The sequence below is a fragment of the Atractosteus spatula genome, chromosome 13, assembly GCF_055471065.1.
Source record: "Atractosteus spatula isolate fAtrSpa1 chromosome 13, fAtrSpa1.hap1, whole genome shotgun sequence".
Classification (NCBI taxonomy): Eukaryota; Metazoa; Chordata; class Actinopteri; order Semionotiformes; family Lepisosteidae; genus Atractosteus; species Atractosteus spatula.
Window position 1 is genome coordinate 43,136,686 of NC_142718.1, and position 24,255 is coordinate 43,160,940.

Below are 24,255 nucleotides of genomic sequence, written 5' to 3' on the forward strand. Positions count from 1 at the left end.
TATGCTATGACCCAGGAATAAGTCACTTTTAGCAAATGGATATATGGTGTAGAATACAAATATACAGCTAAATGATAGAGACAGTTTATGATAGAGGTAATATCTGATCAATAATAATAATAATAATAATAATAATAATAATAATAATCATCATGCAATGAATACATTTACAAAGCACTCTCTCACACACTATACATCTCTAGCAAGAATATAGTGGAAAAAGCCCAGCAGACTGACATCTTTAACCTATAGTAACACCTTTTAAGACATACATCGCTTTAGTGAAAAAAGAGGTTTTTAGAATGTTTTGAAGGATCAATAACAGATAAAATGGTTCTAGACCAGTGCAGAGAAAACTTAGAAATCAAAAAGGTGCTGGTAGGCATTCTTACTGATTTGAAACATCTTTCTTTTGTGAATAAGCTATTTGTAATGGAAAAATGCAATTGGATTTTGTTAATATTATGTGTAACATTGTCGGATGCTTTGCCAAGCACTGGTCTGAAGTCAGCCCATAATATTCAATTGTTAACTTTTCTGCACAGCTTGAGTCCATCATACCTGTCTGAAATTATTACTGCCTCTGTGAGTGAGCTTTGATTCCTATGGTTTCCTGCTTTTCATTTTACCCCTCCCCCCCTGTTTTAAAGCTCAATGGAGACTATGAAATAAAATGCAACTATGTGTAATAGAGTGTGCCATTTATCCTTGTTTGGAAAAAAAACAGTGTTTTAGAAATGACTTTCAAAAGTGCATGGATAGTATGCTCTTCCTTTCAAACAAGGCACAAGTCTGTGGTTAAGTGCATCTACTTTATGTCCAACACCTACCCCATCTTTCATACTTAAATGCTTAATAAAGAGATGACCTCACTGTAATCATCTTCTTGCTGTGTCAGCCATGATCTTATTACATTTGACAAGTATTTGAATAACCTGTTAAGTCCTCACAATGCTATATTATGTACAGATATCACTGTAATTATGTTTTCCTGCCTTGCAGTAATATTTACACTTGATCGGACATCAGGCTGGCGATTGCTGACTGTGCCTAACATTTTGTCTTCCTCCAGATGTGGGATCTGTGGAAGGCCTGGCCTATCACAGGGCTTGGGATACCCTGTACTGGACCAGCTCCACAACCTCTACTATCAGCAGACACACCATTGACCAGAGCAGGGCTGGAGCTTTTTACAAAGAGGCTGTTGTCACGATGTCAGAAGAGGACCATCCACATGTCCTTGCTTTGGATGAGTGCCAGAAGTAAGACACTGACGCTCTGCATCAGTATATAACTCCCTTTGCAATGTTGAGTAAAGACAGGCCAACATTAAACAAACCATGCCTGGGCTTCCAACTGCCGCAGCTTGTTGGCAGCTGTTTACTTGTCAGAATCTTCTATCGTGCTGCACAGGAAACCTACTGTCCCACCACGTCAGAGGAGTGGGAGGGTCAATGTTATAATGTGCAGTCACCACATAGTTTATTAGTGCTTCATTTTGCTTTTAAAAAAGTTTTTTCAAAGGATTACACACAGTTATTGAGCAACAATTTATTAAATTGAATATACTGTAAAATCTCTAGTTACACAGCTTGTGAATGCAAAGCATTGCTATACCCAGCCTTCAATGGTCACATAGTCGTTGAGTATAAATAACCATTGATTGGTTCTGCATTCTTTCATGAATGTTACCAATACATTTGCATTTAAAACCCAAGATATTCTTTTTAGGTTTACTTAACATGGACATCCTCTCAATGCTGAAATTAACAGGAAAGCTAAATAAGGTTTAGTGTAGGTTAGTGGTGCATTCTACATACTGTACACTGCCTTAAAGAGATTATAAGAATTATAAAAACAAAAAATTCTCAGATGTGACCAGAATGAATTCAATCCTCTGCTTTCAGCAGTGAAATTAGATCTGTCTGTAAGCAGAGAACTTTGAGGCTTTGCTCTGAAAGAGCATTCAAACTGAGACATCACCTAATTGCTTTAACTGCTGCTTATCTGAGAAAAACAAATATGAAATGACAGGCACCTGAGACAAAGCAGCATCACGGTCTGTCATGTGGCTTACTGAATGGAAAAGGGAGTACATCCAAATGCCTGGAACTCCCCGTGCTCAGAACAGCTCTCAAATGTAACTTTGACCTGGCATTAGGATAAAACGAGATCTTTTTAAATGTCTGACACAGAACACATTTTCCCAGCCTGGAATTTGGCCCAGTTTCAATATAACCTTTGGAAGCTTGCAGTTAATTAAAAATTTACTTGAAATGATTTATCTTCCTGTACTTAATAAAACCCTTTTAACAAATTTATATTAGCTGTACTGTATATTCTTAATTTTGTAATCAGGTTAACCGAGGAAATTATTGCTGTAGATGCAATCCATGCTTCTTTGTGGAAACTTGCCAAAGATGAGCTAGCATCTTTATATGAATGTTTTACTGGATCTCATTAAATGTAGTCTAATTGATATAATACAAAATCAGATGAACACAACAAAGCAGAAAGCGGACAAGGAAGATGATTGTGTGTGCATGCTTTTAAGCCTGTCTTCTCCGTACAGCCTTTTATATACTACACACTATAAACAGATTGTTTGTTTCTAACTGGAGCAGTTAAGATAAGGGACATTTGTCTGTTAGTGCTCCCACAGGCAGTCTGGGGCTGTGGTTGAGGTTCTGCCCAAACTCCCTGTGATGAATTATGTGTAAATTAAGTGGTTATTGCTCTTGTGAAGAGACAGTGTGGGATATACTCCGAAAACCTCTGGCTTCAGTAAGTTTTTTTCCGAGGTCAGCTGCTACTAGGAAGAATTCAGCAAGTGGATCTCTAATAGGTGTCAAATGCACAGTGCTGACCACGACTCACACCATTGGAGACCCAACACTGTCCTTCCTTGTACTGTAGGTAAAAGGTTGTTTCTGATAAACCTTCCCTTGCTTGTCCTTAGACCTCTATTTAGCTATCACTAAATTAACCCTTTTCCAGGATCCAATTTACTTTTCTTCTTGCATCAGTCTGAAGCACTCTCTCTGTACAAGTGCCCCTTTTTACCAAATTACCTGTATTCTGGGTGACACATGCTGTCATCTCTGTGTATACACAGCAGCACCTTTGAAGAAGTGAGGCTGTGTGCAGAAGCAGCGATGATGTTTTCAGGTTTATCCTCACCACTTTAAAGTGCTTGTGTTCTATGAGTGTTTGCCATTCTATGATAGAATCACTGATGTGGTTTTGGCTTAATTGTGTCCATCAAGGGCTATATCTGCAGAACTTAATGACTACCTGACCATTGAAGGCAATGCTTTTGCATTCTCTGTAGCCTTGACATCATCACTGCAGGGAATGCAGAGGGGTGGTGGGTACAGGTCTTAAATACTTTGTTATAGCAAAAACATAAAAGCACAATCCCAGTAAATATAATTAAATACATGAAGTCACTGGTTTAAGCTCTTACTGTGACCTATTCAGTATATAGAGCAGATGTATACATACATTTGTTCAGAAATTGCCTACAGCTATTAAATGTTATTATAAAATGCTTTTAAAATAATTTGCTTAAAATAATTTTAGTTTCATATTTACTAGATTTTGCATAACAACCACATAAAACAACGTTTTAATAGATTTGTTACTACTGATGGTAATAGTCAGTTTTGTAAGTCCTCAATATAATATAGTTTAGTAAAAGAAAGAATTACCAGAATACATGCAAATCTGCCTGAGGTTTGCTTGTTTCCTTAGTTAATCTGTGTATCAACTGCAAAACTGTCCTGCCTGCAAAACTGTAAAAACATTGAAAGATGAATCCACAAGAGCACCCAATTGACTTGTTGAGACATTATACTACAAAAATAGAAACAGACATTTTGTAAAAGCCAATACATTCAGTAATACAATTTATATGTTTACACAGAAATGTATTTGTTAATTTATGTACTGTACAGTATGTGACGGAAGACTGTTGTTATGACCAAGAAACTGAAGACCATTATCAATGTTTTCATCAGTGCACTGATTGGGAATTTAATCAGAATCTTGTTCAGGGTAATCTAGACACAATATACATTAACGTTATGTAGTTCAAGTAGGGAGCTGCGTCAGCATGCATAGCCTGCAAAGGAACAGGTAACGGGTTTATTTCATGCTGAAAAGAAAAGAAAGGAAACACAACGTTTCAGCCATGGAGTCTTCTTCAGGTGTGAGAAAGACAGGGTAGACTGCAAAGATTAAATAGCACAGGAGAACAAAAGCTGGAAAAAGAGGAGGGAAAGGGGGGAGGCAGAGAGGCGAAGAGAGGTGTGAAGTCAAAACCTGCATGAGAATAGAGAAGACTACACCAAAATAAGTCTGTCATTGAGAGAAGAGAAGGGGGAAGGTGTAAAGGGGGAAGGTGTCTACATAAAGTTATGTAGATAGGTACCAGTAAGAAAAGATTATTAATAATAATATTATTGCACTTCTTACTGACTGTATTTATTGTATTGTATTACTGTATTATTGTATTATCATGTTGTACTGTGCTGTGTTGACTGCGCCTGGCTGCTCTTGCATTGCAGTTTCCCTCACGGGATTAATAAAGTACAGTATATCTACTCTATCTACTAAAAATAATAAACAAATCTGAAAAGGGCGAGCCGATCTGTGAGATAGAAAAAAGTCTGCTGTTTAGTACAAAAACAATTGTAGGGAATTTTAAATGGCATATGATTTAAATTTTAAATTTTAACTGGCATATAATTTTTGATAACATTTAAGGTGCATCAAAATGACAGGCCTGGAAAGCTCTGGTGGATTCATCTAAAATTACAGAAATTTGATGTTTTAAGTTTGGACAGTATTATAATATGATGTGTTAAAAAATAATTATGTCAGTTTGTCAAATATGAATTTTCTATTCAATATATGGAATTGCAAGAAAATGTACAGTAGGTCAAAGCATCACCTGATATAACTGTTGTCTCTGCCTGATATCACTAAACATTTGCTGTCCTTTTATTAATGATGTAAGGAAGCAAAAATAATTGAGATCTTGATTTACAGTATGGAAAACTTATGACCAACTCTTCTACATGCTTCATGCATTTTATAATCTCATGCACAGCTCTTGCTGAAAAGGCAGATGTACTTACTAGGCTTAAGTTATAGTGAAAGACGTGTCTTTAACACAGATTTAGTCACACATTTAAATACTGTCTGGAGCTTTAAATTTATAAAGTTCATAGCCCATGATTGAGATTAAATTATTTGTGAGGGTCTCATGTATAAGTTACTGTAAATAAATAATCTTCAACACAGGAGTAAAACATTATTGCTTGTTTCTGTCATTTTTTCCCAAGCTCCAGAGATGATTGCCATGTTAAAGCAGCGAATACCTAATAATGCTGAGTTTCTTTTGAACACTCTAGCCTGATGTTCTGGACTAACTGGAATGAGCAGCACCCAAGCATCATAAGATCCACGTTATCTGGAAACAACATGCAGGTCATCGTTAGCACGGACATCCTGACTCCCAACGGACTCACAATTGACCACAAAGCAGAGAAGCTGTACTTCTCTGATGGAAGTCTGGGAAAAATTGAAAGGTGTGAATATGATGGATCGCAAAGATATGTAAGTAACTTTGGTTTGGTTTTGAGCTACAATATGAGCAAACTAACCTAAGAGACATATTACTTTAATCAGAAGCACAGTATAAGGAACAATGTCTTTTGCTAATTCACTAATAAATCCTTACTACTAATAACATGCACAGGGAAAAGCATGTGAATAACTGCTTACACATCCCTTTATGCATAGAGGGTTCCACGGAGTCATCAAAGACCAAGTTAAATTTCACTATTATTTTACTATAACAAATTTTAAGTTCATTCCAGTTTTGTTCAAGCAAGTATACTCATTAGAATATCTTAAGATTTAAAAAATTATAAAATGACAAGACAGATCTGTATGAACTATGTAGTGGAAGGATGATCATAATGGTCATTCAGCTCATGCTATTTTGATGTTAGCAAGGTGGATGTACAGTATGTATCTCACATTTTCAGTTCAGTTGTGATAAGATCAATCCAGAATATTTTCACAGTCTCCCTGCTCAAATTTCAGAAATTGTGAAAATGTTTCGTGGGTCAGTAAATTTCACTTGAATTAAAATTGATGATATGTATACTTTCATATTTGTAATACCTATTAGTGTTCTTCACATTTTTTCACATAATCGCAAATTATTTTCAGATTGCTCTGTTGGGTCATTTAAAATCAAAGCACTTCAAAATGGCATCCATGAAATCCTTATTTACATAAAAAATACTGATGATAACATGATTCACTCAAGTAAATAATCTTCTTTTAAACTTCTTTAGCAATGGTTAATATTAAGTGCCCTGAAAGCTTATCCGAGCTATCTGTAGTTCCAGAGGCTCTGATTATTTAACAGCTTGACCTTAGAATTTATGTTAGAAAAGCTGTGAAGTGTGTAGAGTGCAAAAACTGATGGGATGAAGATTTTATAAATAATAAAAAATCCAATGCCTTTTAAAATGTTATGTATTAACAAGGCCCTAATTTGTCAAAGCTTTAGTACCCAGTGTCTTTGTTTTTATTTTACATTAATTTAATGCCACTAGGGTACCAGCAGCAAATGAAGAAGATCCTTGCACCATTTTTCTTAATATGTAATGTTTAAAGTCCCAGTGTGCTAAGCAGCAAATGCAGTATTTAATTAATGGGGCTCTTCAGCTTCAAAGAGACAGACAAATGAATCAGGATGAATCAGTAGCCTTTATCTAGAAATGCATGTATTGCATCAGGATCCTCTATGGAGATGTGTTTTGCAGGTGTCATGTTTAAAAACTCCGGACTGCATAATGACCTCTTTCTTGGCTGGTCCCTCTTGTATGTTGAAATTTGTGCCTGACAAGATCCCTCAGAATTGAGGCCAAACCCACAGCAATTAGTTAACCAAGAGCCAGCATGCCTGGACTCCTCCAGTCAAGAATGTCATCCACACTCTGCTATAATTGAACTAACAAAGACCTGTTTAGTCAGTTGTGCCAAGTTACCAATTAAAATGTGAAAGTTTAAGTGAATAACTGACTTTCAGCTAATCACCTGACAACCATAATGTCTCCATGTTTTTCACTCTTGGTTGGGCAAAAACAAAATTGCAAGTTTATATTACACCTTTTAAAAAAAGTTAATTTTAACCTCGGAGGTGTAATCCCAGCTTCACAAACAAAATTCATGTACACATCACTTTACTTATGTACCTCATACAAAAATAAGTTTACGTAATGAATCTGTCTGCATCTGACTATACATTCAGTTGCTTTGCTGTATGTACTGTACTGATACTGTACAGTATGTGTGATGGACTTGAGTACATTATTCCTTAGCTTTCCTATATGATAAGTAAATTTGTAAAAAAGAAATCCTTGTGACATACAGCAGCTACATTATATTCTCTGTGTTTGCTGTCTGAATGCATGAGTACTTGTGTGAAAACTTCAGTTGGTGCTATTGCAAACTCACTAGGTACCACCTTGTCATTACTTTTCTGTTTGATATTTTCAGTTTTAGCCTATAATTTCAAAACGTGAAAAATAATTGTTGTAGGGGGAAAATGAACGATTCACAGCCCGTTAGCAAAGAAGGTTGGACTCACATTGGCACAACACTGAGGCCTTAAGTAGCCTTTGCTAAAACTGTGCTGGGAAAATTGCTTATCATGGGAAATGGCGTTCTAGCCTGGAATCACTGTATAGCGAGCAGCAAGCAGCAAGCAAATTGATATTTAAATGCAGTTAACATGAGCTACTCTCCTAGAATACTATTCATATTTTATCTAGTGACATAATAATTATTGCCACATTGTTGTGGAACTTAATGTAACTGCTTTTTAACCACTGTCTCTTTTAATCTCCACACTGGTTCTTCTTGGATGTGGCTGACTGAAGCAAGCAGAAACACAGTGAATGTATCTTACCCATGCAAATGCTCAAAGCTTTTCTTAATTTTTAAAAATTAACTGGTTCTGAATCGCTGCTCAAGGTTAACAACTAGCAGACTGCCACTAGAATAAACATATGAGGTTGACAGGTTAATTTAGTCCTGAAACTATCCATTTGGCTTCAGTATTAGTTTCCATATGTACAAATCATTATTCATCGAATTTGTATAGTCCGTTGATTAAATTAAAAAAAAATAATTCATGTTTTAATAGTTTTATTAACTTCTTTTTTACAGTACAGTTCATTAACTTTAAATAGTAGCAAAAGCCCTAATATACTGCATATCATTTTGTTAAATAGCTTAGTTTCTAAAGTAATGTGTAGTAATTTGTCGGAGGTAGTGTGGATAAGGATGTACTGGTCCCTTCTTCTACAGTCTTCAGCCCTGCTCAGGACCAGAAGCAGGGTTGCTGGTTAGTACACTGAGCGAGTCCCTAACTGATGTTCACACCTGAGCTGAACCACACATGCCAGCCTGCAGGGTCTTGCTTGTCTCTCAGCACTGACACTGTAAAGGAGAACCACACGACTAACCCCAAGCGCAAAAAGAAGTTAATGCGTATAGTATGGGCGACTGAGCCCAAATACTGTAGCTAAATTAATAATAATAATAATAATTGCTTGTCCATTTTCTGCACACTCTACTCAAAGCATTTTACAGGTAATGGGGACTCCCCTCCACCACCACCAATGTGCAGCATCCACCTGAATGATGTGATAACAGCCATAGTGCGCCAGAGCGCTCCCCACACATCAGCTATCAGTGGGGAGGAGAGCAGAGTAATGAAACCAATTCATAGATGGGGATTACTAGGAGGCCATGATTGGTTAGGGCCAATGGGAAATTTGTCCAGGATGCTGGGGTTACACCCCTACTCGAGAAACGCCCTGGGATTTTTAATGACCACAGAGAGTCAGGACCTCGGTTTTACGTCTCATCCAAAGGACAGCACCTTTGTACAGTATAGTGTCCCTGTCACTATACTGGGGCATTAGGACCCACACAGACTGCAGGGTGAGCTCCCCCTACTGGCCCCACTAACACCTCTTCCAGCAGCAACCTTAGTTTTTCCAGGAGGCCTCCCATCCAGGTACTGAGCAGGCTCACACCTGCTGAGCTTCAGTGGGTTGTAAATGCAGTGCAGAAATATTCACTACATGCAAAACATTGCATATTTTTATAGTTAACGGGCTTTCAGTCTTCCAAATTGTTGTTGTCTTTTTAGTGATTTAGTGATTTTGTGTAATCATGATAATCATAGAAATGATGCCTAACAAACTAAAGTACTGTACATTCATTAATGAATTATCTTCTGAAGAGCAGGTTTGGTCTTTAGGCTGTTAAATTGGTAAAATGGCATACTAAAATAAATATCTAAAATGAAGTGGTTTCTTTTTCTGAGCATGAGTAAAAAAAATACCCACTGAAGTTACTCAGCTAAATCAAATTAACTTTAATGGACTTTTCTCAAGTTTAATTGCATCCTCTAGAAGTCAGTTGAAGAGAGGCAGTTAATCCAGAAATAAATTTCGATTATTTTCATGTCAATTATTTTCCATGATACTGGAATTGTTGTACCCAAAATGAGTATTTCAAATTTGACCCAGAGAGTGGAATAGTAGTTAAACCGAAAAGAAGACATTAGAGCTGTAATATGATCTTGTCTTTTAAATTAATAGAGAATACTTTGCTGTACTCACTTCTACTGTTGTTCACCCAGAAATACAGTACATGTTCACCCCCAGGTTAATAGTAGGAGAAGTATTAATTATAACAGAGGAAGCGATCATTTAAAAGTGTATATTGTTCTGCTTAATGTGGTCCACAAAATAACTTTTGTTTGAAGAATAATTATTTTATCTTTCGCTCTTCACCTTTTTAAAAAAAGAAATGTTTGGAGACAAAACTGCAAGCTCTCCGGCGACTCGCAGAAGCTGTGCTGCTGTTGTCCTTCTCCGGCAGCGCTGACGGATACATTGATAAAAAATAAACTCCCACACACACCCTGCTTCACCTCGAGCTAGAGTCATCTCGTGACCTGGTTCGGCTCGGCTCACATACTGTACCTGCTAATTATTAAACCAACCGTACAGGTGTGAGTGTGCTATTGTAAAAAGGCATCCGAGTGCGCTGGAGCCTTAAATCAATTGCTTCATTTATTAAGATGATATGCACAGCGCTTAAAAGCTAGGACAAGCCGATCAATTGAGTTAGACAATATGTAAACTTTCCAAATTATTACTGTCAGTTTTTAAATTTTATGTATATTGTATTTTGACTACTTCTGCTTCCAATAATTATTACAGAGCATGCTGAAGGTATAAATGTATTTCTTGATGCAAATTACGGTAGCTCAGCAGAACTTTTTTCAGCGGTATCAGTCACTGAAGCCGTTTCCTCAATCACCTAGAAAATGCTACTCATTTCAGTCATCAGTGCCCTGCACTAATGGAATCTTGGGTGCTTTCTTACTGAACTGAATGTCTAGCTGTTTCTGAGACTGGTAATTAATGCTGCCAACAATCTGTGCAGCAGAGGCCAATGGTTAGCAAATCCAAATCATAACCTACCTTTATCTGCAATCCTAACTTTAAAGGTAATTACAACCCTTCTGGACGTGTAACTGTAACCCAGTCTTTAATCTTCATCACAACTCTGCTTTTAACTGTAATCCCAACTGACCCTTGTTTTAACCCATATACTCAGAAGGGAAGCAGTGGTGGGATTCAGCGGTGAAGACTGGTTGATTAATTGATTGAAACATACATATTTTACAAACTTTGGATCAGATTTGTGATGGTTGGAATGAGGGACCCTTCACATTGGGAAAACCATGAATAAAACATCTGTGTGACTCACAGTTAAACTGAAAATGGAAACATGATCATTTGCAGGAATATGATGGTTTTACTTGTGTTTAAATGTACTGTATACTAATACAAAGCAACTAGGATGGAAAAACATACAAGGGATTGTGAACAAATATGATAGGAACTGATTGGTAAAATATAAAGAAAGTGAAAGATTTGCTTGAAGAACATGAAAAGAATACCAAATACGGTTCAGGCCTAAAAAGCTATTTCGGCCTACAGTAATTGTTTTAGCATAACTGACAAAAAACCTTTGTTTAAAAATCAGTGTAAGTAAAATAAATCTGTTAATAATGTTTCTAAGATTGGTTTCGACTTATGCTAATAATGTTTGAACTTGGTTTATATACAATATATGTATGGTATAGTTATACACAAAATATGTCCATAAGTTTCATAAACAGAATACTTCAATATCAAGAAATTGGTTCTTTAATGTGCAATTAAACTGATGCCCCAAATTAATATTCAGTCAAGGTTTTCATCTGTTCTGCTGTAAAACCATCTGTTGTTCTTTTAAGATGTTTCTCCCTATTTAACAGTTGCTATTTGCACATATTCAGTTATTTTGATCAATACCTGTTTTATTCATCGTTATATTGCTGGATAAAAGTTGGTTACATACAAGCATGTTTGACTGATGGTTAGAATTTAAAGTCAATGAAAATTCCCTGGGTCGCTCTTGAGTGAAATAATACAGTTCTAATGGGAATGTTTGATGTGTTACTGTGTTTGCGGCTCCCATAGTTCAATTTAGTCTTGCAGTGTCTGATCATGAGCTGTTTGAGAAATGATGATGTACCCTTGGCTCTAAATTTTTATATAACATGTCCATCATACCGATTGTTTGATCTTTTTTTTGTTGTTGTTCTTTTTTGCTGTGTATTCACTGTCTAATCTTATGTACAATACATTATAATCCTTTACAGTATATCTACATAAAATAAATTCCTCCAATTCATTACAAAATTCAATGGTAATGGGCTAAACACCAATCTGAAGAATTTTCTGATGCTTAAACATTCCTGGTTTGAGTTACATACTGTAGATGGCTTGTCCTGTTATGCTCGGCCATCAGATGTCTTTATTCTATAAAATGCTGTTTTAAAGCCTTATCCCATTTGCAGTGTCAACTATCTAAAATGTAAAAAAAAAAGTTATACTTCTGCTAGAAGAATAGTTATGCAGATTGAGCTTAGTAGAACAGTTGACTTAAAGACCAGTGGCTCAGCCAAATTTTATACCTTAATTTAATTGCTTTTCTACTTCATTCAAACCATAGGTCATTGTGAAGTCAGGGCCAGGAACCTTTTTTGGCCTGGCTATTTATGGCGACTTCATCTTTTGGTCAGATTGGGTGCGGAGAGCTGTTCTACGCTCCAATAAGTACACAGGAGGTGAAATGAAGGTACTTCGAGCAGATATACCCCACCAGCCAATGGGAATTGTAGCTGTGGCCAATGATACGAAAACATGTGAGTATTCATGTTGTGGAAAATAAATCCTAGCTTTTCCTAGCTTTTTATCCTAAGGAGAATTCATGATGAGTTGGAACCAAACACAACAGAACAGGTAAAATCCACACAGAAGGGTTCCTTGTCCAGAGTCAAACTCTGGACCTGAGGGCTGTGAGGCACCAGCACTCTTTGCCACCACTAGGAATAAAGTTCTGTTGTAAAGGAGCAACATTTATTGTAATCCATACAGTAATTTTTCTACTTGCAGATTACAAAATGAATGTCTTTTGACCTCTTAAGACCAGCCCAAATGATAAATTAATAGGACCAAATTTGACTGGAGAGATATTGTACAAATTAAAACACGATATCCAGGATCACAGTGGAAGCCTGCATGGATTTAACTGTTGAAAATTAATCCAGTCAACTAACTTTTGTAGCTTCATAATTAATTAAACATTACAAGTGGAAATTCCACTTCCAGGGGGAATTTAAGAACAAAAAGAAGCTAACTAATGACAGAAGACCATTCGGCACATCTAGCCCATTTTGTAGTTAATTAATCCAAGAATCTCATCCAGTCATCTCATGGAAGATGTCAGAGTACAACTACATGGCTGCGTTGCTTGTTCCCTGTGGTTCTTTTGCGCCCTCTGGTTCATGTTTCACTGTTCATTGTTGAGAAATCTGTAGGGTCGACTTTTTCAGGGCCTTCAAGGATTTTGATACACTTGCACTTTATGCACATAGCACATAGTGGTCTCTGCTCAAGAATAAAAATTCTCAGTTCCATCGGTTTGGCAGTGTAGGACTGCAATTTTCTTATGGAATTTGAGTGTCATCAGAAAGGGTAAGGATATTTGAGCTATGAGAAGGCATCCCTGGGTTAATTTAAGTTCCAACTGTAAAGTAATACAGTTACAGCCCTTTGGATTTCATCTACTCATATGTCAGTCCTGTCTGTCTCAGGGTATTACACACTGTATATCTGCTGAAAAGTAATCTTTGATGTTTTCATTTTGCTCTGAATTAAACCAGCAAACAAACAACAGCCTTCTGTAATTGATGATGAGAACAGTGAGGTAAATCAAATGTCTACAATTTCTGTCTAATAGCATTGGAAATCCAGTGCGGGTAAATATGAGCCTGATTTTAATGTAGATTAGAAAACAGTCTGAAATAATCCATTAAAAATCAGAGGATATATATTTGTTTTCATAAAACAATGACCGTTGTTTCCAAGCCGCTTGAATTTTCTCATTTTCCCAAATGCAAACAATATTAACTTGGACCCAGTTTGAGTTTTCAACGGCATGCAGAGATGTTTGTGTCCTCTGCAGAGCACTTTCATATCTGTGTGAGCAGCTGACAGCATCATCAAGAGCCAGAACAGGGAGTGTTTGCCTGTCTAATCCACTCTCTACAGGAGAACGCTGTGGCTCAATAGTTTGATGTTTTCTCTCGTTTTGTACTACCAAGTATCATTTTATACAGAAAAAACTGTGGTATGAACAGCATCAAATATGCATTAGATCAGTTAGAAATATTATTTTCTAAAATGTTAAAATATATGTATTTTTTTTCTGTATTGTGCTGTATTTTCAATTTTGCCCGGACATTCACATTTAAATAATTTTCTGTTCTGCAAACCAAATACAGAAGCTTTTTTTGTGTTTTTCTTCTTCTTTTGAAATCCATGATTTTGCTTTTGTCTGAAGTTACTCATCAAAAGATTATGCTGGTAAACTTGCATTCAGATTATTTTACTACTACTTATTAGGGTAATGACTTGTTGTCTTCTGATATAATGTGTTCAATCAATTTATGTTGCATAAACAGACATGTAGAATATGGAAAATTATCAACATTACTATAATGCTTTCTGTTACTTCTATGGAGTGAAACTTTATGTTGCTTCAGGTTTGTTCCAATTATCCCTCTCTTCCCAAAGGTTTGTTGTCATTATCATCTGCCATCATGATCATCATCATCTTTTTCAAACTGTGAAAAATAGGTTAAAGTGATTAAAAATGAAACATAGCTAAAAAAAAGACAGGATTTCCCAGGAAACATGACTTCTGTCACTTTACAGCTTACATTTGACACAGTGCAGCCAAGTGAAACTCTGCCTTTTGTGCTGGGGAATGGAATGCTTCAGTTCTTGGCTCACTTGGCAATGCAGTAGACTCCAAAGTGCATGGTTCATAGCTTCTTTCTATATGGTGCTGTCAGTGCCAAATACAGTTCAAAGAGAACTCGCCAAAAGCCTGCCCCCTTTTCTCTAATGTTAAAATTGTCCTTGAATTCTTGGAAAAGCTAAAGCTTAAAACATGTTCATCTGGGAAATGGGTATTTGTGTTAGCACATTTTGCTCAAAATACATCCACAATTAAAACTGTTTGCCTTTATGTACACCGTGTGAGGGTGAGGTGTCAACATTTGACAACCCCCAATAAGTGAATCACTACACCTGATGAGACATGAATTCTTCAAAAGTAAATCAAGAAATATTATTTTATAGGGTAGTAACATTGTTTCAACATTGTTTTTGTACCACTGTCAATCCTAAATAGGTAATGCTGCACATTGGGTACTTTTAATTAATAGTGAAGAGGATATGCATCCAAGGATCGGGAGAGACTGTGTTTCTAAAAGACAGGCATTTTTAAGAAAAAAAATGTATTGTCTGATAAATATCCCAGTACATTTAATCAAAGATTCACTGTGCGCTTTAAAATGTCATGATATTACTTCCTGCTATCTTAAGAAACATTATGGAGTGTAATTTATTATGTTGTGAGTGAGAATGAGGTACTTTAAACTATGCCATAGCACGTTGCAAAGCATTTTGTGCCTCTGTTTTACAGGTGAGTTGTCTCCATGTCGAGTGATGAATGGAGGGTGTGAGGACCTTTGCATTTTAACTCCAGATGGCAGGGTGAACTGCACCTGTAGGGGAGAACGAGTATTATTAGATGGTGGCAGATGTGTGTGTAAGTCCTAGAGTACTCTCCTGCGTTGTATCAATTGTTCCACATGTGCAACCCTTTAGACACGTTCTTAGCACCTTAACAAATACTTTTCACCTGCCTTACAGTTTCAAATAAAATAATAATGTGCAATGAAACATACACAAAATCCTTTAAGTGAAAATTAAGCCCGGAAAGCTGTAACTTCAAGATTTGGGGTGTTAGTGGCTCTCTTGATTATAACCACATATAAAAATTTCTGTTAGCCGAAAACTTGTTATTGAAAAGCATTTTATTCCATTTTCATGTTCTTGAAATCCTTCTGGTTTTCCCAAGCAATACATGGCTTTTGTTTCATTCCTCTTGCATTATTTGCCTTTGGGGTAATATTTTCAGATTTCTGGTGATTGGCATACTGTACTGTATGCTCTGAGGGACAGAGAAAACATGCTACTGGCATCTTTTTTACATTGACATCTTCCATTTGCCCCACACCAGTGGACCGAAATGATAGACATCTTTTCTCAAAAGTGATCAAGTGGTTTGTCTGACTCCCTTTACATCAACAAGTTTTCATATGTTGTAAGTCACACAAGACATTCACTGTTAATTAACTTGTCCAGTCCAGAGGAAAACAAGTTATAATAAAGTGTTGCTTCTCAGTGGAATTCAGGTTTAAACAACACAGAACAAACAAGCAGTTCAACTTTAAGGGAGTTATTTTACCAAATGATGAACATCTTTGTTTTGCCCTTTTTCAGGCAAATCATTAATGCTAATATTCTAAGATTAGTTATGAGGCTGTGCAAACATGGATTGAATGTCGCAGATGACCTAGTTTAGAATCTTGGTAGACATCCCAGAAGAATCGTAACTTCTGCTACCTAAGCACAAAGCACTAAGCTTAAACACTGAACGTGGAACCAGTGGAATTGAAAATGAGTTATGCTGTGAACAAGAGAGCCAGAGGCATAGCAGATGGTAGATGCTGCTTTTGGACTATGAACTATAAGAAAAAATGTTAAGATAATACTTCTTAATCTATATTTTACAGCTAAAAACTCATCATGCAACATCCACATGGAGTTTGAATGTGGGAATGGTGAATGTATTGACTACCAGCTAACGTGTGATGGAATAGCTCATTGTAAAGACAAGTCAGATGAGAAGCTGCAATACTGTGGTAAGAAACAAAATTATTGTGGATGCTATTTGTGTACATAAATTGTGCATACTGTAAATGGTGCATAAATTAAAAATCACTCCAAGGTCAGAAACACTAACCCATGAGTCTTGATTTGGTCAAAATAGAGTTTTTCCTTCTTTCTTTGCCTTCTTACAGTATATTATTTGACAAGCATACAAATTTGAAGAAATGCCTTAACATAATGGATTTCTTTTGACACATATAGTATAATAAAATAATATTCCTTTTTGTGTTATTCTTACTTTTATTTTTTGTTTGATGTCAGACAACAGGAACTGTAGAAAAGGTTTTAAGAAATGTTACAATCAACGCTGTGTGGCAAATAGCCAATTTTGTGATGGTGTGGATGACTGTGGAGACAACTCTGATGAAGCCTACTGTAATAGTAAGTATTTTGTGATACCTTCTGTGATAGCTTAGGTGTCAATATGTACAGTATAACACTCATTGAGTTTTTAAAATATTGAGCCGTGTACTGAAACTTTTGTTCCTTTTATTTAAAATGGTAGTAGATAAAATTTTCGATGTCACTGGAACCAAGCTGTAATTTACTTTATTTTGCAAACACAAATACTTATACACACATACTGTAAACACATATTGTACATATAGACCTGTCTGTGGTTGGTGAAGAAAGCTACGATGCTTTCACAACTTTGAGTTGTTCAGTTGTTGCTGTAAAGTACAAAGAAAACCAAAGTACAAAGTCACTTTCATAAGCATCGAAGTACAAAAGCACAGAAAAATGCTTTAAAAGTGACTGCAAATAATTTTCTAATCTATTTATTAGTTATTGTATTTTTTCATACAGTATACAGTAAGATTTTTTTTTCTTATTAGTGACACCTAAAAATTCCATTTTGGTAATGCTTGCATCAGACTATACCATTGATTGAGAGCTTGTCTAACTGTTGTTTATTTCAGTTCAAACTCATACAGTGAAAGGTGTTATGCTATAAAACAATTGTGCTACACTGATATTCTGTCAACAGTGTCTAATATTTTGAAACTGAGAATTAGAGATTTTGAAAATGTGAAGCAATTAGTGGTAGACGCTAACGTACTGGTGTTCATGTGTTTTGTCACCTTGTTCTCATGGTCAGCATGTCCAAGGGGGCTCAGATAAGGGTACCTCTGAATAAGCAAGTGAACACACAAATGTGAGGGCTGCTTGGTCTTGTTAAGTTTTATCCTTTTGCATAACACCACCTTTCAACTTGCCTTCAGAGCCTTTATGGTAGACGTATGCAGCCTGGGAAAAAGTTATTGTATTGTACAGAGATACCTGGTTTACAAAAACTGTAAAGTAGTTCTATTGCTACTTTTCAAACTTTAACATATACCTTTATATGTGGGTATATTCAGATTTTTCATTTACATTCTGGGTGTGAGCAATCTCAAGTCCTAAGGCTTACCATTCGTGCCTCCTCTTAAGAATCAATCTTTGAGGCCAATGTCCTTATAAGCAAACAAAATGGGTCTGCAGTAAACTAATTGAAATTATTGTGAATCGATCCATGTAGGCATCCATTTTCAGGAAGCACTCATTCCTGGTGAGGGTTGTGACCACCTTGGGTCTGTCCAGGAAGGACTGGGTGCAAGGTGGGACACACAAGAACACAGGGACAATTCAGAGACACCAATTAATATAACCAACGTGTCTTCCAAAATGCGAGGAAACCAGATCACTGCATAAAACCCATAGAAACAAAGGGAGAACATGGTTCTAGAGCCTAAAATTGAACACAGCACTCACAAACTATGGCACCATTGTTGTGAATATACTGTACATTAAAGTTATATATAATATGTTATCTATATTAATATATATATAGTTTTTCAAATGGTCTTCCATGTTTAGCCCCAAGGACATGGAACATGGCTAATATGTCACTGTAAGAAACAGTCCCTTGTTTTCTGTGCAGTATTCAATAGAAGAATAATAACATGAATAAATCTGTCTAGAAGCAGCTGAAAGCAGGTCATCTATCATGAACACTTCAGTATTGCACTATTACTGTAAAGACAGAAATGCACATCTTTTCTGTTAATTATCTTTCACCTGAACACAAAAAATACAAAGAGCAAGAGGAGTTATTTGTAAAATCTCAATTAAGAAAAAAAACATTTTGCTGTACCTCCTGTATATTCTATGTAAAGTGCAATTGATTTATTGACAATCGTAATTGAATCCTTTTCCCCTGAAAAGTCAATAGTAAATGCTTTTCACTCTTGGATGTCCTGACAAATGCAGTGCCCTGATTGCAATGAAGCACCCTCTCAGTCACACACATTTATATGGTACTAGAAAATAACAGTGCAAAATGTGCAATTTTATGGCTGTTTTGTATTGTGTATTGAACATTCTGCACTGTGGGATTAACACAGAAAACCAATTTTAAAAGCACTGATATGGGATGAAGTACTTTCCTTGGGGTGAGATGTAAGAAACAGTGGAAAAACATTGATTACAGGTATAAAAAAGAAAAAAATGATAAAGCTTACACATTCCAGTCTCTTTTAACCATACGGTAACATCGGCTTGCTCAATATCTTCATTTATAGGATGCTAGGACAAACCTAGCGTTGCTAGGTGTATGCCTGTGGATCCCACAACATAAGAACATACAGAAATGAGGGGAGGTCACTTGGCCTATCTAATGCATTTGATTGTATTTAATTTATGCAAGGATCTCATCCGGCGCCTTTTTGAAAGACGCAGAGTATTGACTTCAACGGCATGGCTGAGCAGCTTGTTCTATACTCCCATACTCAACATTTTTCAGTGATATTGAACTTCTCAATGCCTATTGTTTAGATACAGTAGCAAGCTGAGGTAGCCCTATCCCCTTGTTCTTTTTAAGCACGTAAAACCTTTGACATTATCCTGGCTACTGTTGTAATTGCAAAATGAGGAATTGTCTTTCATCTGAACTTTATATTGGTGCTGGTTTTTTTTCCAAACATTCTCCCTCTGCCCACTGCAAGCAGTTAACTCAAAGCAAGCAAGCAAGCACATTTTTGAGTTGGTAGATTGTTATTTACTGTAACTACTTATAAAACGAAGAGTAACAATATTCCTCACCTGTTTCTCACCTATCTCTATTACCATGGTTGATGCTTTATTCCAGCTGCATGATCTCTAAGGGGACTTCAATGTCACATGCCACTTGGAATTGCTTAGCAGGGAAATGTAAACATACTTTACATAATGTACATGTTGCCCTTATAACTTCCATATTGTGAACACATTTCTTTAATCTATTGCACATTCTATTTTGTATTTAGAAATTTATTTTACTCTTTACTTCCGCACTACTTGTACATCAAAAAGAAAAACAAATGCATAAAAAATACTTAAGAGCACTAAATATTAATTAAACCAGAAGTAAAACATTCATTCTTTTGAGGCAGAAATCTGATACTCCAGGCCAACTATGAAAAACTGAACCTTATTTCCTAAGAAGTGTGAAGTGTTATGCTTGTTTGTTTTAATTATGACTGAAAAATGACTTTGGTTGAGTGCTAAAAAATGGTCATTTAACACATTTTATTATTTAAAAGAAAGTTGAAAAATTTTAAAAACTTTGAAGATTAAAAATTATTTTAATCAATAATGTGTTTTTATTTTAATAGTTTTGAGTGTCTTTTACATTTTGTCTGCTTAGTTAATTGATATACTGTATAAGCAGTTTATCATGAGTCCACAGATTCCAGCTCTCTTTATAAAATGTGGCTCTGCAGCCACTGCATAATCTCATTATCACTGAGAAAGATAAAAACGTTTTTAAACAAATTTCAGTCTGCCTGAAATTAGTTTAAATCCATTTGTATTAATTATTGCTAATTGTTTGTTGTATTATTTCTCTCTTCTCCAAGTGTGGATTTGCATTTAAAATAACATTTTTCTCTAGCAAGTATTTCAGCCTTATTAATTCTATTACAGTTAGACTACAAACACAACTTTTCCCAAAGTTTACTCCTGAAGGAATTCTGAAGGAAAATCCTTACTTTCAGCCCAGCTCCAGAAAGGACTAACCTGCTCCTTGAAGTTGCTATTGAGTGAGTTAGAAACAACAGTAATCAATAAGAAACCATGCCTGTTCTAGGTTGGGGCTGTATTGAAAAGAATGAGCAGAATTCCAGCAGGATTAAAAGTTGGAGCTGCACACACTGTAGGTCCAGATGAAATGAAACTTTTACCACCCTACAATTACAGATTCCAAACATGTTGTCTAGTGGTGGCTTTGTGTCTGCCTGAGACTTCCTGCTTCCAGGGTAAAGCTTCCAATGAATTACATATCGGGAATTAGAGATGAGAAGACTTGCTGAAATTTCAATTTTATTCAGGATATTGTTTATCAAAAGGATTTTTAATGTCCCCGATTACCTTATGATGCATATTTTGAACCTGTTAAGTAATTTCTACATTTGGCGTAAGGCAGTTTCTTTAGATCAATTACTTTTGGTACTGTAGCTTTTTTGATTAAACTCATACCTTAACTGTGTTAAACATACAAAGAATTTGGAAATTGTAAAATTAAATAAAAATGTCTACTAGTTGGAACCAAATCCATGCCACACCCAGAGAACATTAGAGACTTAATTAGAGAATTAGTCATTTGCCTGAAGCTGAAAAAATAATCTGTTAAGAAAGCCCTCATTAGGAGAAAGACCATTTGCAGCACCAGTTATTGTGCTGGTCAAAGTGAAACAATGCACATTTCGTATAGCCAAGCACTTTAAACTGTGTTAATGTGTTCCTGTGTTCCAGCCTTGCAGCACACACCTCCTGCATGAGGTGACTAAATACTACTCTCTATGCCTCCTCATAGCCTGACGAGCTGTTGTCACTCCAAACAGATTAGCTTTAAGTATTGATGTCTCCAGAGGGTGGCACATCAGCAAAATAATATTATGATAGCTTCGGGATCAGAAAAACATGGTTCTTTTATCATTAGATGCATTATCCTTTCAATAAATCGTTAAATCAAAATAGCATTCTGGACACAAATATAGCAAGTGGTATTTCATTGTTGAACAAAAAGAGAAGAAAGCTCATTGTAGTATAGAAGACGTCCATTGCAGGATAGACCTTGGTATCCAAAACCTTTTGGACACAAGATATAACAAATTTCTGAAGGACTCCTGGATCTTGTATGCTGTGTTGGAACACAACCAAACAAAAGCTCTTACAGGAAACAAAAGCAAACCTACAATATCTTCCCTTTAAGATTTATTTGAACTGAAGAAAGTACCTTTTACATATGCCAGGGCTGCTATGCTTTAACTCTAGTACAGGGGTTCTCAACAGGAGGGACACACCCCCTGGGGGGCATATGAAGATCAGGAGGATGATGCAAGAGCTTTTTATATACAGCTAACTCACAATACCTTTCGAATCTCTTCAGACTATAAGGCCACATTTTTTTTTTACATAAGACTCACCTTCTGATTGCGTTTCTGCCAATATTAGGTGTTTTAGTCGCTGGCTTTTATGTGCTACTGACCAGCAAATTCTTTGAAAAATTGCTGTTGCACCTTTGACGAGCGAAAATAAGCACCACAACACACTTGATGTTGAAAGCGACTAGTCTACACCAGACTCTTTCTGACACCTTCTTTACATGACCCAATGGCTACGCCAGATGTCATGATTCTCTAGGTATTAATCGCCTTGTATAAAGTAGACATTCTCTTTTATTAAACAATTTGTCTTTGACAGTCCCCACTGCTCTCCCCATGGTCATCACGCCCGTCCATTAACTCAGCAAGAGACAGCTTTCACATCTGAGTAGCGGCTACCATTGCTGGCATAAAAATAATAAAATGTTGAAGGGAAAAATATCTCATACAGTACACTGTATATATGTTTCTGATGGAAGTGTTCCATGATGACACAGTTCATACCTTTACAGCTCTTATCCAAAATAGCCTCCTTATGCACTGTACAGTATGTACTAGAGTCTGAAAGTTACACATGCATGGTCAATTGTTTCTATCCCAGACTCCACCTGTTCTTCCTCGGAATTCCGCTGTCACGACGGGAGCTGCATTCCAAGCTCAGCCTGGTGTAACCACATGATCGACTGTGCTGATGCTTCTGATGAACGCTATTGCAGTAAGCTGATGATAATAATAATCATAAACTATATGTAGCACTTTTCTGGACACTCCACTCACAGCGCTTTATAGGTAATGGTCCCCCTACCACCTAGGATTTTTAATGACCACAGAGAGTCAGGAACTCAATTTTACATTGCATCTGAAGGACGGTGCCTTTTTTACAGTTTTGTGTCTCTGTCACTATACTGGGGCATTAGGACCCACACAGACAGTAGGATGAGTGCCCCCTTCTGGCCCCACTAACACCTCTTCCAGCAGCAACCTTAGCTTTCCCAGGAGTCTCCCATCCAGGTACTAACCAGGCTCACACCTGCTGAGCTTCAGTGGGCTGCCAGTTGTGAGTTGCAGAGTGATATAGCTGCTGGCAATAAGTACTGTACACATGGCGATAGTGTAGTGTAAGCATTCTCATTTACACAACACTACTTAATGAAAACATATGTCTATATAAAAAAGTATGTAGGATGTAAAAAAGTGCTTTGATAATTGTTTGCTGTTTATGAAATTTTTACCAAAACCTATCAGACTGGTTTGGAACTCAAATAATGAATAGGATTATTTAATTCCATTATCAAAAATTATTTTTAAAATCACCTTGACATTGGCAACTTTTTTTTGCTTTTGTTTTTACCTGCGGGAAAGGTTTTCAATGAAACAACATTTTTAAGAGTCATAATGATTTCTTCTTTCATGTTTCTTCTGCCCTTTCTGCCTTTTGCAGATAACACAGACTGTTTGGATTACTACAGAATCGGGGTCAAAGCTACAGGCTTCATAAGCTGCAACTCCACATCCCTCTGTATTCTTCCATCATGGATCTGTGATGGATCGAACGACTGTGGAGATTATGCAGATGAAACCAACTGTCAGGGTGAACCTTTTATTAACAGTTTTAACATGATACCAACAAAATCTGTGAACATAAAGCTGTTATTCAAAATTAAGAGTAAAAAAGCAAAATACAACATTTTAGAGAAAAATACAGTATATGTCAAGCAGTAATAAAGCTGATGAATATAGTATTAATATTTTGTATGATTTTTTTTATTAAGCCAACACGTTATTAAAAAAGGGCATATGATCTCTAGGAATTTCTATGTAGGAAATTGTATAAAAACATGCTTAAATAGTCTTGAGAAAGATATGAAAGGTCAGGTTATACAATTTACCTTCCAATTAGAAGGTTACTGGCAGTAATGGGTTTATCAGATGATTAATGCCTTTTGAATTAATTAATTTGATCTCCTCTGAACTGGATTGCAGTCCACCTGGGACACAGATGTGAAGATGGATATTTTGCTTGCCCCAGTGGAAACTGTATCTCCAGTGTTTGGCTGTGCGATGGGCAGAAGGACTGTGAAGATGGAGCTGATGAATACCAGTGTGGTATGCTTTTGTTTTTTCCTGAATTTTTCTCCTTTTATTAATTTCCTGTGCGGTTTTAATAAATCAAAGCGGTATCCGAAAACCTCTCATGAGTAATTTCTCACTGAGTATGCTTGCAACAATGTATTGCTAATATGATTCGTGAAGTTCTGTAACAACATGCAAGGTGTTTTCAATGGTCTTCACTATAGAAACACTGCACATAGAAGAATCAGGGGTGT

The 24,255-nt window shown here is 36.3% G+C and overlaps 1 protein-coding gene across 1 annotated transcript in view; it reads left to right on the plus strand.

Moving 5' to 3' along the window:
* Window positions 1-24,255, plus strand: part of lrp1ba (low density lipoprotein receptor-related protein 1Ba) — a 491,547-nt gene that overhangs the window by 358,428 nt on the left and 108,864 nt on the right. The window contains exons 42-50 of the mRNA XM_088930252.1: window positions 1,073-1,262; window positions 5,418-5,622; window positions 12,172-12,364; window positions 15,214-15,339; window positions 16,370-16,498; window positions 16,788-16,907; window positions 22,530-22,643; window positions 23,370-23,519; window positions 23,912-24,034. Coding sequence (XP_088786378.1) covers window positions 1,073-1,262; window positions 5,418-5,622; window positions 12,172-12,364; window positions 15,214-15,339; window positions 16,370-16,498; window positions 16,788-16,907; window positions 22,530-22,643; window positions 23,370-23,519; window positions 23,912-24,034 — 1,350 coding nt within the window. The remainder of the gene's footprint in view (window positions 1-1,072; window positions 1,263-5,417; window positions 5,623-12,171; window positions 12,365-15,213; window positions 15,340-16,369; window positions 16,499-16,787; window positions 16,908-22,529; window positions 22,644-23,369; window positions 23,520-23,911; window positions 24,035-24,255) is intronic.